Source organism: Chiloscyllium plagiosum, unplaced genomic scaffold (assembly GCF_037043375.1).
Source record: "Chiloscyllium plagiosum isolate Xiang-an unplaced genomic scaffold, Cpla_swu_hap1 HiC_scaffold_14, whole genome shotgun sequence".
In the NCBI taxonomy this organism is placed as follows: Eukaryota; Metazoa; Chordata; class Chondrichthyes; order Orectolobiformes; family Hemiscylliidae; genus Chiloscyllium; species Chiloscyllium plagiosum.
Window position 1 is genome coordinate 32849311 of NW_028270152.1, and position 16412 is coordinate 32865722.

The 16412-nt window shown below is 40.0% G+C and overlaps 1 protein-coding gene across 5 annotated transcripts in view; it reads left to right on the forward strand.

The window, feature by feature from the left end:
- The window catches only part of fbxw12 (F-box and WD repeat domain containing 12), a 45011-nt gene that overhangs the window by 20830 nt on the left and 7769 nt on the right, over positions 1 to 16412 (forward strand). For all 5 annotated transcript variants that reach the window (XM_087994268.1, XM_087994269.1, XM_043708003.2 and 2 more), the window contains 6 exons: positions 6111 to 6232; positions 7163 to 7372; positions 9119 to 9283; positions 10942 to 11155; positions 15499 to 15680; positions 15766 to 15896. In XM_087994268.1, the coding sequence (XP_087850394.1) occupies positions 6111 to 6232; positions 7163 to 7372; positions 9119 to 9283; positions 10942 to 11155; positions 15499 to 15680; positions 15766 to 15896 (1024 nt within the window). The remainder of the gene's footprint in view (positions 1 to 6110; positions 6233 to 7162; positions 7373 to 9118; positions 9284 to 10941; positions 11156 to 15498; positions 15681 to 15765; positions 15897 to 16412) is intronic.

The following is a 16412-nucleotide window of genomic DNA, read 5'->3' on the forward strand; positions in this document are numbered from 1 at the left end:
GCAGTTGTGCAGGTTTTTGGTGAGGTACATGCAACACAGGCCACAGGCCAGCTGTACTTGGTGAGCAGAAGAGATGAATAATTAGCTCCTGCTTCATGAAAATGAATAAATTCTGGGTAATCCAAGATGGAGGACGGGAAAAATTTCTGGCTGTAACAACTGCTCCTTTTTTGAGGTATTTTAGGTGTTGGAGGTGATTTCCTCGAATTCCAGGAGCAGCAATTACTGTTTCATATGCTGTTGCATTGTTTTGGAACTTTGGAAAAAAAAGTCAAAACAACATCAGTTTTAAAAGGGCGAAGAACAGACAAAGGAAGCACATGGTGAGGTCATTGCGAGAGAGAGAGAGAGAGAGCCTGCACAGTTATTGCCTTTGCTGTTTGAATTCATGTATCGCTGGACATCGGAGTGCATCTGTGAAAATTAACAAACAGTGAAATTCACAACTTATCTTGGAGGGACTGTTGGGCGAAGTTCACAGCACAGAATCAGATAAGTTAATCGTTGTTTTTAAGTGTAGCCGACAGAGAATCTGTAGTGAGTAGAGGGGTTCTTTCTTGATTATATGTTTTTGGAGATATGTCTCCTGATTAAACTTAAAATATAAGCCATAACTATTAATTTAACCTGGGGCGTTGTTTGTAGAGGAATAAGACAGTGTTATTTTCTGGGTCTATAGATTGTGAAGGAGCAAAAAAAATGGCCTTTAGTAGAGTGATATGTACTTCTTGTCAGATGTGGGAGTTTAAAGAGAGTTTAAGGGTTACTGCGGATTATAGAGACAGTGGAGAAACAGTTAGAAGCAATGAGGAATTTGCAACAGCAACAGTACGTGATGGATGGCAGTTATAGGAAGGGGGGAAAGTCTCAGATACAGTCACATAGATGGGTTAACTCCAGGAAAGGTAAGAGAGGTAGGCAGCTAGTACAGGAGTCTTTTGTGGATATACTCATTTCAAACAGGTATGCTGTTTTGGAAAATGTAGGAGGTGATGGATTCTCAGGGGAACGTAGCATGAACAGCCAAGTTTCTGGTATTGAGACTGGCTCTAATGCAATGAGGGGTACGTCGGTTTCCAAGAGATCAATTGTGTTAGGGGATTCTCTCATCCGAGGTACAGACAGATGTTTCTGTGGCCAGCACGGAGAAAGCAGAATGGTGTGTTGTTTCCCTGGTGCCAGGATCAAGGACGTCTCAGAGAGTGCAGAATGTTCTCACGGGGGAGTGGGGCCAGCAAGAGGTCATTGTCCACATTGGAATCAACGACATTGGAAGGGAAAAGGTTGAGACTCTGAAGGGAGATTACAGAAAGTTAGGCAGAAATTTAAAAAGGAGATCCTCAAGAGTAGTAATATCTGGATTACTCCTAGTGCTACAAGCTAGTGAGGGCAGGAATAGGAGGATAGAGCAGATGAATGCATGGCTGAGGAGCTGGTGTATGGGAGAAGGATTCACATATTTGGATCATTGGAATCTCTCTTGGGTTAAAAGTGACCTGTACAAGAAGGATGGATTGCACCTAAATTGGAAGGGGACTAATATACTGGCAGGGAAATTTGCTAGAGCTGCTCAGGAGGATTTTTTTTAAGATTAGATTACTTACAACGTGGAAACAGGCCTTTCGGCCCAACAAGTCCAAACCGACCCGCCGAAGCGCAACCCACCCAGACCCATTTCCCTACATTTACCCCTTCACCTAACACTACGGGCAATTTAGCATGGCCTAACCTGCACATTTTTGTATTATGGGAAGAAACCGGAGCACCCGGAGAAAACCCATGCAGACACAGGGAGAATGTGCAAAGTCCACACAGACGCTGGAATCGAACCTGGGTCCCTGGCGCTGTGAAGCAGCAGTGCTAACCACTGTGCCACCGTGCCACCCATTAGTAAGGTAGGGGGGTGAGACCCAGGCAGATAGTGAGGAAAGAGATCAATCTGAGACTGGTACAGTTGAGAACAGAAGCGAGTCAAACAGTCAGGGCAGGTAAGGACAAGGTAGGACTAATCAATTAAACAGCATTTATTTCAATGCAAGGGGCCTAACAGGGAAGGCAGATGAACTTAGGGCATGGTAAGGAACATGGGACTGGGATATCATAGTAATTACAGAAATCTGGCTCAGTGATGGGCAGGACTGGCAGCTTAATGTTCCAGGATACAAATGCTACAGGAAGGATAGAAAGAGAGGCAAGAGAGGAGGGGGAGTGGCATTTTTGATAAGGGATAGCATTACAGCTGTGCTGAGGGAGGATATTCCCGGAAATACATCCAGGGAAGTTATTTTGGTGGAACTGAGAAATAAGAAAGTGATGATAACCTTATTGGGATTGTATAATAGACCCCCTAGTAGTCAAAGGGAAATTGAGAAACAAACTTGTACGGAGATCTTAGCTATCTGTAAGAATATTAGGGTGGTTATGGTAGGGGATTTTAACTTTCCAAACATAGACTGGGACTGCCATAGTGTTAAGGGTTTAGATGGAGAGGAATTTGTTAAGTGTGTACAAGACAATTTTCTGATTCAGTATGTGGATGTACCTACTAGAGAAGGTGCAAAACCTGACCTACTCTTGGGAAATATGGCAGGGCAGGTGACTGAGGTGTCAGTGGGGGAGCATTTTGGGGTCAGCGACCATAATTCTATTAGATTTAAAATAGTGATGGAAAAGGGTAGACCAGATCTAAAAGTTGAAGTTCTAAATTGGAGAAAGGCCAATTTTGACGGTGTTAGGCAAGAACTTTCGAAAGCTGATTGGGGGCAGATGTTCGCAGGTAAAGGGACGGCTGGAAAATGGGTAGCCTTCAGAAATAAGATAACGAGAATCCAGAGAAAGAATATTCCTGTTAGGGTGAAAGGAAAGGCTGGTAGGCATAGGGAATGCAGGATGACTAAAGAAATTGAGGGTTTGGTTAAGAAAAAGGAGGAAGCATATGTAAGGTATAGACAGGATAGATCGAGTGAATCCTTAGAGTATAAAGGAAGTAGGAGTATACTTAAGAGGGAAATCAGGAGGGCAAAAAGGGGACATGAGATAGCTTTGGCAAATTGAATTAAGGAGAATCCAAAGAGTTTTTACAAATACATTAAGGACAAAAGGAGAGAATAGGGCCCCTCAAAAATCAGCAAGGTGGCCTTTGTGTGGAGCCGCAGAAAATGGGGGAGATACTAAACAAGTATTTTGCATTAGTACTTACTGTGGAAAAGGACATGGAAGATATTGACTGTAGGGAAATAGATGGTGACATCTTGCAAAATGTCCATATTACAGAGGAGGAAGTGCTGGATGTCTTGAAACGGGTAAAGGTGGATACATCCCCAGGACCTGATCAGGTGTACCCTAGAACTCTGTGGGAAGTTAGACAACTGATTGCTGGGCCTCCTGCTGAGATATTTTTATCATCGATAGTCACAGGTGAGGTGCCAGAAGACTGGAGTTTGGCTAATGTGGCGCCACTGTTTAAGAAGGGTGGTAAGGACAAGCCAGGGAACTATAGAACGGTGAGCCTGACGTCGGTGGTGGGCAAGTTATTGGAAGGAATCGTGAGGGACAGGATGTGCATGTATTTGGAAAGGCAAGGACTGATTAGGGATAGTCAACATGGCTTTGTGTGTGGGAAATCATGTCTCACAAACTTGATTGAGTTTTTTGAAGAAGTAACAAAGAGGATTGATGAGGGCAGAGTGGTAGATGTGATCTATCTGGACTTCAGTAAGATGTTCAACAACGTTCCCCATGGGAGACTGATTAGCAACGTTCGATCTCACAGAATACAGGGAGAATTAGCCATTTGGATACAGAACTGGCTCAAAGGTAGAAGACAGAGGGTGGTGTTGGCGGGTCATTTTTCAGACTGGAGGCCTGTGACCAGTGGAATGCCACAAGGATCGGAGCTGGGTCTTTTACTTTTTGTCATTTATATAAATGATTTGGATGCGAGCATAAGAGACACCAAAATTGGAGGTGTAGTGGACAGCAAAGCGGGTTACCTCAGACTACAACAGGATCTTGACCAGATGGGCCAATGGACTGAGAAGTGGCAGATGGAGTTTAATTCAGATAAACGCGAGGTGCTACATTTTGAGAAAGCAAATCTTAGCAGGTCTTATACAAGTAATGGTAAGGTCCTTGGGAGTGTTGCTAAACAAAGAGACCTTAGAATGCAGGTTCATAGCTCCTTGAAAGTGGAGTCGCAGGTAGTTAGGATAGTGAAGAAGGCGTTTGGTATGCTTTCCTTTATTGGTCAGAGTATTGAGTACAGGAGTTGGGAGGTCATGTTGCGGCTGTACAGGACATTGGTTAGGCCACTGTTGGAATATTGCATGCAATTCTGGTCTCCTTCCTATCAGAAAGATGTTGTGAAACTTGAAAGGGTTCAGAAAAGATTTACAAGAATGTTGCCTGGATTTGAGCTATAGGGAGAAGCTGAACAGGCTGAGGCTGTTTTCCCTGGAGCGTTGGAGGCTGAGGGGTGACCTATAGAGGTTTACAAAATTATGAAGGGCATGGATAGGATAAATAGGCAACGTCTTTTCCCTGGGGTCAGGGAGTCCAGAACTCGAGGGCATAGGTTTAGGGTGAGAGGGGAAAGATATAAAAGAGACCTAAGGGGCAACTTTTTCACACAGAGGGTGGTACGTGTATGGAATGAGCTGCCAGAGGAAGTGGTGGAAGCTGGTACAATTGCAACATTTAAGAGGCATTTGGATGGGTATATGAATAGGAAGGGTTTGGAGGGATATGGGCCGGGTGCTGGCAGGTTGGACTGGATTGGGTTGGGATATCTGGTCGGCGTGGATGGGTTGGACAGAAGGGTCTGTTTCAAAGCTGTACATCTCTATGACTCTAAATGCTTTTTTAATGAAATATATTTAATTATACTTGTGTACGGTTGCTCTCTATACTAGCACTTACTCTTTCTCAAGTTTTCCCATAAAGCTCTCTCCATATGCTGAATACAAACAGTGACTTCCCCTCAGACCAGTTTATAATGCCTCCCTTTCAAATACTTATCCAATTTATTAATAAATAATATTCTACACTTACTTTAATAGTCACTAATGCTTAAGCAACCCATGATCTCATGGTGCTCAAACCCTGCTCTTTTCAGTGAGAATTCCCAGACTTTCTATTCCCCTCTTTCTCATTTGTCCCCTTTAATATTATCCATAACAAACAGCCTATCTTTTACTCACCTCCTAATAGCTGCTTCTTCTGACAGTGCTGCAGCAGAGAATACTGGGGCCTACACTATCTCATTTCCCAATCTCCTATTCCCCATTTCACTTCACAAGGTGCCAATTTCCTGACACCAACAACCATACTTTTATCTTCTAAAATGGTCTAAAGAAATGCCTGAGACCTAATAAAATGAGGAAACGATGGGTATATGAATTAAGGGTTCATTGTATGTGTGCAGAATGGTTACATAAATGTGTGGAACTATGATCAGTGGGGTGAGAGTTATATGGAGTGTGGTTAACTGAACAGAAGCTATCAGTAGAGTGCAGACTGATAAAAGTTATCTTTTGACATAGAACAACCCTCTTTCCCCCATCATGACCCCAGTCATTCTTTTCTCCCCCCCCCCCCCTCCCCCATCCCACTTAAAGCCATGATATGCTGACCACTAACCCACGTCACACTCACTCTCTCACATACACTTTCTGGTTACCTGAAGCAGGAGCAAGACAGCTGAGGGCACTAAGCTGGAAGCTATTATGTTGGTAGTTGGGAATGTCACAGAGCAGAATGGGAGAGGGGAACATGGGTGCTACTGAGTTTGAGGATTTAACGTGCAGACTTCTAAGCTGACAGGGTGTACTCCCTTAAAATTCACAACTTTACATTCTGTGTGAATAAGGTAAATTTGGAGAACAAAAGGGGTTTCCTCCAGTCACAATTCTAATACTCCGCCAGCGCTATTCTGCCAGGCAGGATGGATTAAAATCAGCTATAGTTTGAAAGAAAAGCTTGGAATAGAGGATTCCATGCAAGGAAAATAAAGTTCAATCTGAACGTTGCTTCTAACCAGCCATCCCTCCTAACGAACTACAATAAAACAGCAAATTGTTCATGGGTGCCTATGTTTGTTTTCACCTTCAAAGACAGTATTACTGGTCTGCAGTACCTGAGTAATCCTGACCATCAGTTCGATACTGGGATTTGTAAATCATTGGTTTGCACAGCATCTAGAGACGGTACACTGCGAGCATGGAGCGTTCAAGAGGTTAGCGCAATCAGTTATAAATTCACTTGATGCTAAGAACAATATGAAATGTCAAGTAACAAAAGGTGTATAAAATTATAATTCTTTTATTATGAATGCTGTAGTCCTGTAAAATCAGCTTCCTGCTGGCTGAGTTTCACAATCGGAGGTTGAGGTTAATGTCTGTTACTCAATGTTAATTTGCTATGATAAAATAACACTTTATTTTCATGTATAAAGGTTAAAAGAACCTTGTTAATTTTTAAAATATTAAATGCATTTGATAAAGTTGACTTTCAGAGAGAGTAAAACACATCACAATTATGAATTAAACTTCTGAAGAATTTCCTCTCACCGAGAATAGTCAATAAATAGAATAGGTTGTTATGGCGTAAATCCTACATGCACTGAAGCCTCTGATCAAGTGTGTATCTATTTTATTCCAGCAATTACCAAAAGAGACAGAGAACAAAATCTGGGAACAGTGTGTTGAATTTGATTAATTTAGCAAGATTACCATATGCTGGTATATAAGTCTAGCTTGTAAGACAATTTTTGTCAGAAAGTAGTAAATCAACTTTTACAAGAGTAACATTGCAAGGGTTGAAATACGTCATCTCCCATTGTCTTGTGATTGCAGAATTGCTTTGTGGGAGACTATTTCCACTTTTGCCTCCACAGTAGACCACAAAGAGACAAAAGTTTGCTTTAATGGTGTGGGCTATTTTATAATTCTGTCAGAGTAGATCTGCACCAAATGTTTCAGCAAGTGGGTGGTAATTACAAAGTTCCAATATTTTGGTTAAATATTGGGGGTCAATTTATACATGAGAAATTACTTAAATATATGCAGTATTCCAGTGTATATATTTATGTATGCATAACATTTCATGTAAAACTGTATATGATTCTTTGCTCAGAAGGCTCATTACTATACATGTTTTTTTAAAGGGTAAACAATTGTGGTCAACTCCAGTGCAAGAAGAGCCATTGGTGAAATTAATAACTGTTCCACAAAAAGACCTTGCTATCACCGCAGACTCAAAGGGAAAGATCAAAGTTTGGAATGGGCAGACTGGAGATGAATTGGCTGCATATGATACTTCATGTACAGTTGGTCATTTGGTCACCTGCAAAGTGGATAACCAGCTTTACCTAACTGTATGTTAATGTATTAAATAATATTCATGTTCTCTAATTTTAAAATGGGCACAGCTATAGGTGAGAGAAGTTTAGATCAGATGTCAGACTTTCATTTGTTAAATTAGGGGTAAAATCAATTTGCATTGTTGCTTGGAAATTTTAATTGCCCATAGTTTTATTTGCCCTCTTAAATAAATAAGTATGCTGTTGAGTCATATTAGATTACAGATTACATTACAGTGTGGAAACAGGCCCTTCGGCCCAACAAGTCCACACCGACCCGCCGAAGCGAAACCCACCCATACCCCTACATTTACCCCTTACCTAACACTACGGGCAATTTAGCATGGCCAATTCACCTGACCCTGCACATGTTTGGACTGTGGGAGGAAACCGGAGCACCCGGAGGAAACCCACGCAGACACGGGGAGAATGTGCAAACTCCACACAGTCAGTCGCCTGAGGCGGGAATTGAACCCGGGTCTCAGGCGCTGTGAGGCAGCAGTGCTAACCACTGTGCCACCGTGCAGCCCACCTCCAGAATTTGGTCAGAGTCCTCCAGAATTTGGTCAGAGTCATTTTTCATGTCTATAGGTCAGTATTCTATGACATGTTTGACAGATATACCAAATGCAGTAGGATAGATACAGCCTTGAAAATTGACATTAGTCAGGACAAGAATTTCTGACTTTAAGCACCCAATGGAGAATACACTCAGATTGGGAGTCTAGCATTTTAGAACGATTGTTTCTCGAAACCCATAGTCAAAGAAATACAAAGTATTTATCTACTTTAGTGTGTTTCATGGTTAGCTTGACTCAAGTTATAACATATTTGAATGATAAAGTGCTTTACAGAAGATGCAAACATGCAGAATTAATTATTTTTGACCAAAATAAAATGTAGAGGTACACTCTTCTATCATTCCCATTTGAACAAATGTGGGTACCACTTTACCTAAACTGATAATGAGCAAAGACATTCCCTTACTGGCATTGAGAGTTCAGCCTTTTTAACTCACTGGCACACATTTCCAAATATCTCTTTTTTTTCCCTCTTAAATTTAACTTCCACAGTTTCTGAAATTATATTTTTTCCTTTTCTAATTGTTTCTAATTAATGCTGTTTTTTCATTTCCAGATCAGTTTTGCCCAGGCAGTTCCTTTTTGTAATCATAGTTGCTCTGCTGAAATTTTTGTTTGATAATAAATCAGGGCATGAAAGTTATGTACAGTTTTCAATAGTCCATGTACCCTTTTGATCTCTTATGGCTTAACTCCTCGAGTGACTGAATTCCTAACTCTCCACTACAGCTGATGGCTGGGAGGATGTGGAAAGACTGTGAAATCAAAGGTCGAATGGACACAGTTTAAAATAAAGCGGGGAAATTGTACATCCAACATCATCACAAAGAATGTATAACTTAGCACAATAGTGAAGAATGGGGAAAGTAAGAGATCCAGAAGTGAAACAAGCTTGCTCCACCAATAATAAAATCATAGCTGATTTTGGGTTTCTGATATACTTTCTCACCCATTCCCCAAACTCTTGAAAAACCGAAAGAACTGCCGATGTTGTAAATCAAACAAAAGCACTGTTCTGACCAAGCATCACTGAACCAGAGATGTTAATTCTGATTTCTCTCCACTGATGCTGCCAGACCTGCTGAACTTGTCCAGAATTTCTAATTTTGTTTCCCATACTGTTGATTTCTTTACCAAAAATTGAAATACCATGTTTTAAAAGTTTGTCTTTCATTTATAGGCTGGCACTAGAAGAGGTGCACTTATCACACTAACTACTCCTAATCTTAGCCAGATCTCTCACTTATCAGTGGTGAAGGATTATCAAGTAGATTTTCTACTGGTATCACCCAATCAGCAATGGATCGTCGCTGGTACAGAAGAAAGTAATGAAATGCCTGCTAAGGTAAACTTTTCCTCCCTTTGATTTTCTAACATGTCTTTTACAAATGTAGAATGCTGTAATATCAAATGTCATTACTGCTCCAATGTAGCAGCAATTCTAAGTGTTGTTGAAATCAACCCTACTCTCTAACCATTAATGTACTACTGATCACATTAAGGCAAAACACTATTAATGTGCAATGCTGCTAAGGTGGTAGTGTAAGTGAAACTCAGATTGGCACAAAGTAAAAGATCTGCACACTCGTCTCAGATTTGACACTGTTTAGCTTTATACTGGCTGTGAAATAATTGCAGGCTTCAAAAGATTACAAGACTCGTCACTGGACAGGCTGTGAATAGTTTAAATATTAATTTTAGTCCTTTTTGTATAAGGTTCATTGAGTACTGATGTTCCTTCTTATTCCTAGCATGAACAATTGGCTGATCAGTAACTGAAGCTGAAATATGTTTGTGTATGAATAGTGTCATAGTACAGTATACTTTGCTTCAACTGGCACCTTAATGAACCAGCAGTCTTGATCAGTGTAAAAATTATACCTCCAATACCACAGTCCATTGTAATTTTCTGTCCTGATATAATAGTTGTTTAATTTACTTAGCTCAATGGAAATATACTTGTTCAATCAATTGGCCACAAAATATCAACAGTTGGTTCAATTTCAACTTAATTTCTCTCCAACACCACAATCCACTGCAATGCCAGTGTAGTCAGTTGAGGGTGCAAGTGAGAAGGTCCTCTGCAATTAGGTTTTATTTAAGGCAAAGTTGCCTTATTAATTAAGTGATTTATGATGTAAATAAAGTATAACGGTGCGTATGCCCCTTGCATTGTGCTTCTATTACTTAGTGTTTTTTACATTGTTTATGCATACCTCTTGATTATCTGGAATATTTGATCAATCAGCACTCCATTAGTGTCAGTGAATAAAATGTTTGCTTAAATCAGTATCAAAACAGTGAGAGATTGCAAGCAACAATGCAGCTTAATTATTTCCTTTGCATATCACACTCTAGAATCTGCATGGAGATATAAAAAACAAGTTTTACAATTTAATGCTTCTGGTTCAAAGGAAGTGCAAGTCAGAAATCAATATCAAGAGATCAGTGTCATCAATTTAACGCTTACCACATTTCCAAACCAATTAATGTCATCACTGGACTATAAAGTTGAACCTATTGTCGTGAAGAGTTCAAATATTATTCAAAATGACAATGGACAATTTCTACAGTGAATATTATTACCAATCTCCTGAACATTAAAACAAGAATCAAATGATACTTTGTCCTATTTTTAAAAAACCCAAAAGGACTGGGTATGCTGTAAATCAAACAAAAACAGAAGGTGCTGGAAAAGCTCAGCAGGTCTGGCAGTATCTGTGAAGAAAAATCAGAGTCAGTATCTCTGATCTGGTGATCCTTCCGCAGTTAAACATTAACTCTGAATTCTTCTTCACAGATGCAGCCAGACCTGCCAAGCTTTTACAGCAACTTCTGTTTTTGATACTTTCCCTATGTTGTTTCTAGAGAGGAAAAGTCAGTAGGTTGATGATTATGGTGGTTAATAAAAAGGATCTGAAATTTTGATTGCGAGACATTTTATTAAATATACTTAATTTCATATAGCAACAGAGCCACTAAAACAAGGTGTACTTCTTCCAGGTATTGCGAACAGAACTCTTATCAAACTCTGTTGTTGATGACAGATTGTCAACAGATTCTCTACCACTGAGTAGTTGTTTTATGGCTTGCTGGTTACCAAAAAAACCATCCAGAGTAGTTACTGTAACCCATAGCAATGGCATGTCTTCTGAAATCACTATTGTTACTTTCGATATCAATCTTCAGAAAACAAAACAGAAACTGGAAATACAAGGTAATAATGATTTCTATTTTGTGTTTAAAATGATATCTTGTTGAAATCTTATTAATTTATTCAAAGCTTTTGGATTTAGAAATCTAGAAGATTCAACCCCTTGAGCCTGCTCTGCCATTCAATATGGTCATGGCTGACCATTGAGCTCAATAACTTACTATTGCTCTCCTTCCATATAGTTCTCAAGAGCTATATCTACATCCTCCTTGAAAACAGTGTCTTAGTCTCAAAGACTTTCTGTGGTAGTGACCATAGGCTTGCCACTCTCTGGGTGAAAGAAATTTCTCCATCTCAGTCCTAAATGATTTACCTACACCCTTGAACTATGAATCTTGATTCTGGACGATCCCACCATCGGGAACATCTTTCCTGCATCTAACCTGTCTGGGGTCCTGAAGAACATTTATAGGTTTGAGATCCACCCTCATTCTTCTAAATTCCAGTTAATGCAATCATAACTGACTCAAACTCTCTTAATACGTCAGTCCTGCCAGCCTAGCAAGAATCTCCTTCCTCAGATAAGATGATTAATACTCCACACAATATTCCAGATGTGGCCAATTGCCTATAATTGCAACAAGACATCCTTGTTCCTATAGTCAAACCAGGCCGACATACAGCTTACCTTCTTTACTGCCTATAGCACCTGCATGCTTACTTTCAGTGACTGGTGAACTAGGACACCCTGGTCTTATTGAAAGTTCCCACGTCTTAATTTACAGCCAGCCAAATCATAATGTGCCTTCCTTTTGTTGCTACCTTTTGGATAACCTCACATTTAACCACATTATCCTGCATCTGCCCTGTGTTTGGCACCTGTCTCAGCCTGGCTAAATCACACTGCAACATCTCTGCATCCTCCTCAATGCTTACTCTTCCACCAAGCTTTGTCATGTTAAGGTTTTGAGTATACATTTAGGTCCCTCATCTAAATCATTAACACATTTTGTGAACAGCTGGATTGCTGGTATAGATCACCAGAGTATCCTGCTTGTCACTGCCTGCCATAGAGTCATAGAGATGTACAGCATGGAAACAGACCCTTCGGTCCAACCTGTCCATTCCAACCAGATATCCCAACCCAATCTAGTCTCACCTGCCAGCACCCGGCCCATATCCCTCCAAACCCTTCCTATTCATATACCCATCCAAATGCAATTGTACCAGCCTCCGCCATATCCTCTGGCAGCTCATTCCATACACGTACCACCCTCTGCATCAAAAAGTTGCCCCTTAGGTCTCTTTTATATCTTCCCCCTCTCACCCTAAACCTATGCGCTCTAGTTCTGGACTCCCCGATCCCAGGGAAAAAGACTTTGTCTATTTATCCTATCCATGCCCCTCATAATTTTGTAAACCTCTATAATGTCACCCCTTAGCCTCCGACGCTCCAGGGAAAATAGCCCCAGCCTGTTCAGCCTCTCCCTACAGCTCAAACCCTCCAACCCTGGCAACAACCTTGTAAATCTTTTCTGAACCCTTTCAAGTTTCACAACATCTTTCTGATAGGAAGGAGACCAGAATTGCATGCAATATTCCAACAGAGGCCTAACCAATGTCCTGTACAGCTGCAACATGACCTCCCAACCCCTGTACTCAATACTCTGACCAATAAAGGAAAGCATACCAAATGCCTTCTTCACTATCCTATCTACCTGTGACTCCACTTTCAAGGAGCTATGAACCTGCACTCCAAGGTCTCTTTGTTCAGCAAAACTCCCTTGGACCTTACCATTAAGTGTATAAGTCCTGCTAAGATTTGCTTTCCCAAAATGCAGCACCTCGCATTTATCTGAATTAAACTCCATCTGCCAGTTCTCAGCCCACTGGCCCATCTGGTCCAGATCCTGTTGTAATCAGAGGTAACCCTCTTCGCTCTCCACTACACCTCCAATTTTGGTGTCATCTGCAAACTTACTAACTGTACCTCTTATGCTCGCATCCAAATCATTTATGTAAATGACAAAAAGTAGAGGGCCCAGCACCGATCCTTGTGGCACTCCACTGGTCACAGGCCTCCACTCTGAAAAACAACCCTCCACCACCATCCTCTGTCTTCTACCTTTGAGTCAGTTCGGTATCCAAATGGCTAGTTCTCCCTGTATTCCATGAGATCTAACCTTGCTAATCAGTCTCCCATGGGGAACCTTGTCAAACGCCTTACTGAAGTCCATATAGATCACATCCACTGCTCTGCCCTCATCAATCTTCTTTTTACTTCAAAGCCATTCAGAAAGACTCATTTATTCCTACTCTTTGTTTGCTATCTACTAACCAATTTTCAATTTATCTCTATATACTACCTCCAATACCATGCACTTTAAATTTATGCATTAATCTCTTGCATGGGACTTTGTTGAAAGCCTTCTGAAATTCCAAATAAACATCTACTTGGCTCCCCCAATCGAGTCTAGTTACATCCTTGAAGAATTCTGCCAGTTTTGTAAAGTGTAATTTCTCTTTTGTAAATGCATGCTGATTGTGTTTGATTCTACCACCGTTTTCTAAATGCTCGTCTATAAAGTTCTTGAAAATAGATGGCCTGAGAAAACCTTGAGTTACTACCATCAATGATAACCCCACATTTAATCATATTACCTGCACCTGCCGTGTTTTGACAACTCACTCAGCCTGTCCAAATCACACTGCAACACCTTTGCATCGTCCTCACAGCTTACCATTTCACTTAGCTTTGTGTCTTCTGTAGGAATTTGACCAATTTGTATGCAGATTCAGGTCATCCAGCATCTTCCCCACTACTGATGTCAGACTTAAAGGTCCATCATTCCCTGTTTTTAAATATTGAGGTTACATTAGCTGCCCTCCAATCTATAAAAAATGTTCCCAAGTCTAAAGAATTTTGAAAGTTGACCACCATATAGCAGCCACTATTTCTAGGCCCACTTCCTAAATGCTCAAGGGTGAAGATTATCAAACACTGATGATTAACCAGCCTTCAATCCCATCTGTTTATCCAACGCCATTCTCTCCTAATACGGATTTGGTTTCTTCCTTCCTTTCAATAAATCCTGTGTTCTCAATTTCTGGTATGTTATTTAATCCCCCTTCATGAATAGGAATTTAGTTTATCAGCCATTTTTTTGTTTCCCATCATAAATTCCCTGCTATTGACTTAAACCTACTTTAGTTTACACCATTTTTTTTTCTTTTATACACCTATAGAAACTTTTAGTTATGTTCACTGCAAGCTTACTCTCTCTTCTATTTTCCCCTTCTTAATCTATCCCTTGGTTCTGCTTTGGTTTCTCAACTTTTTCCAACCCTGAGTCTATTTGTTTTCTTGACAATTTGTATCACTCTTCTCTTTTTTGTTTGCTAATAATACTGTCTAACATCGTTTTTAAGCCATGGTTTGGCCATTGTTCCCCTTGTACTTATGCAAAACATTTTTATTGTTGTTTACATATTCACTCTTAGAAAGTTTGTCATTGCTTATCCACTGTCATTCCTCGCAGTAGCATTTCCTAATCTTTCATAGTTCCCCTTTATTAAAATTTATGGCCCAGTCTCAGAATCAACTACCTCATTCTCCATTTTGGTGAAGAATTCCATCATCTTATGGTCACCAAGGGGTGTCTGTCAACTACATCACTAATTTATTCATTTCTCTTTGTAAAATACTCAGTCTAAGACTGCCTCAGACAACCATCCAATATATACAGGAGGAATTTGATTTGCCCAATCTATATGCAGATTAAAGCCATCATATAGATGTTCCATTACTGCATTTATCTCTGATTTCCTGTTATTTATAGTTTGAAATTTATTATTCTGAAGCTTCAGCAGCATGATTTCAGCTCAGTGCAGTTTGTGTTTTTTGTATTTGTTAGTTCAGATTTAACTATAAGACAACAGCAGTATGTCGCTGATAATTTAGGAGAGGGGAGGACTGCAGATGCTGGAGATTGATTGGTTTGTTAACAATATACTCAAATTGTCTTGTAACTGCACCTACCAGTTACATTAAATATCCTGCTCTTGATGGTCAGAGTGCTTGGCACGTTAGGCAAGTTCACAAGAACACAACAGGGTTATATCGTTCTCATATCCTGCTAATTAGACTTTAATGAAATAGTGGAGTGCACCAGTGTACCTGGATGCAAATCTTGGTGTTTCTAATGACCAGTCAGATTTAACAGGTGCCTATTTCTCATTGATCCATAGCTTCAAAAAGTTGAAGGAACTGGTACAACTAATGTACCCATTGCTTAAATTGAGTAGATCCAGGAACGGGGCTACTGTAGTGTTATAGTCTTTTCCCTTTTGAAGTTACACCTTAAATGGTTATGTGAATTAATCACTTGATATTTTATTTATAAAAGCTAAACAGGTTGGAAATTTCAGCTGCAAAATAACTGGCTGGAATAATAATATACTTGTTGAAGGCCATGGGATTAATACCATCATTCTAGTACACAGCACCGAACTGAAACTGTTTTCCATTGATGGTACACACCATGCCAGCTTTCGTGACCACAAGGAAACAATCACTGGAATTTCAGTGGTATGAGTTTGAATTTGTTTTCATCATTAGATAACCATGTTAAATTTTAAACTGTTCTCACAAGGTTTTATTTTTATATACAAAGGATCCCTTCCGTGTGGTCACTGCATCGATGGATTTGTCACTTAGAGTATATACCTGGAAAAGGCAAGCAAATCAATGCCTCAATCTTGAAAGTAATTACCATTTGCTGGGGGGTTCTCACCTGAGGTCCAGGTAGGATCCCTTTCTTTGCACTTAACAAATGATTTGGTAATAATGAGGAATCACAAGTTTGTACTTTGTTATAGATGTTCTATAATGTCCCAAATCATTACACAAGTGAGGTAGGGGATGATCAAATAATGGTTAGTCAAAATGATTATCAAAAGGAAGAAATTTTAAAGGAGATTTATGATTATTAAGTTCCACTTTCTAACTCTAGAAAAATAAATAGAATAAAAGGCACCAGAGCTCTTTATTAATAGAGGAAAATGAAATATGGGAATGTAAGTAGTAAAGCCACATTAGTTGGATTTTGCAAAATTATGAATGAGCATTTCTGTAGCTGTGGTAATAAAATGTGGAGTTGAAACTTGATGGTCTTGGTGAGTGAAATTGCTTGATGCACAGGTAACATGGCTTGTGTCATTAAGATTCTACAGTTGCACAAAGTTGGGTTCAGCCTGAGCAAGCAGTTTGGGATGGAGATAGCAATGAAAACCAGTGTGAAACTTCATGTAGCAGCAAAAT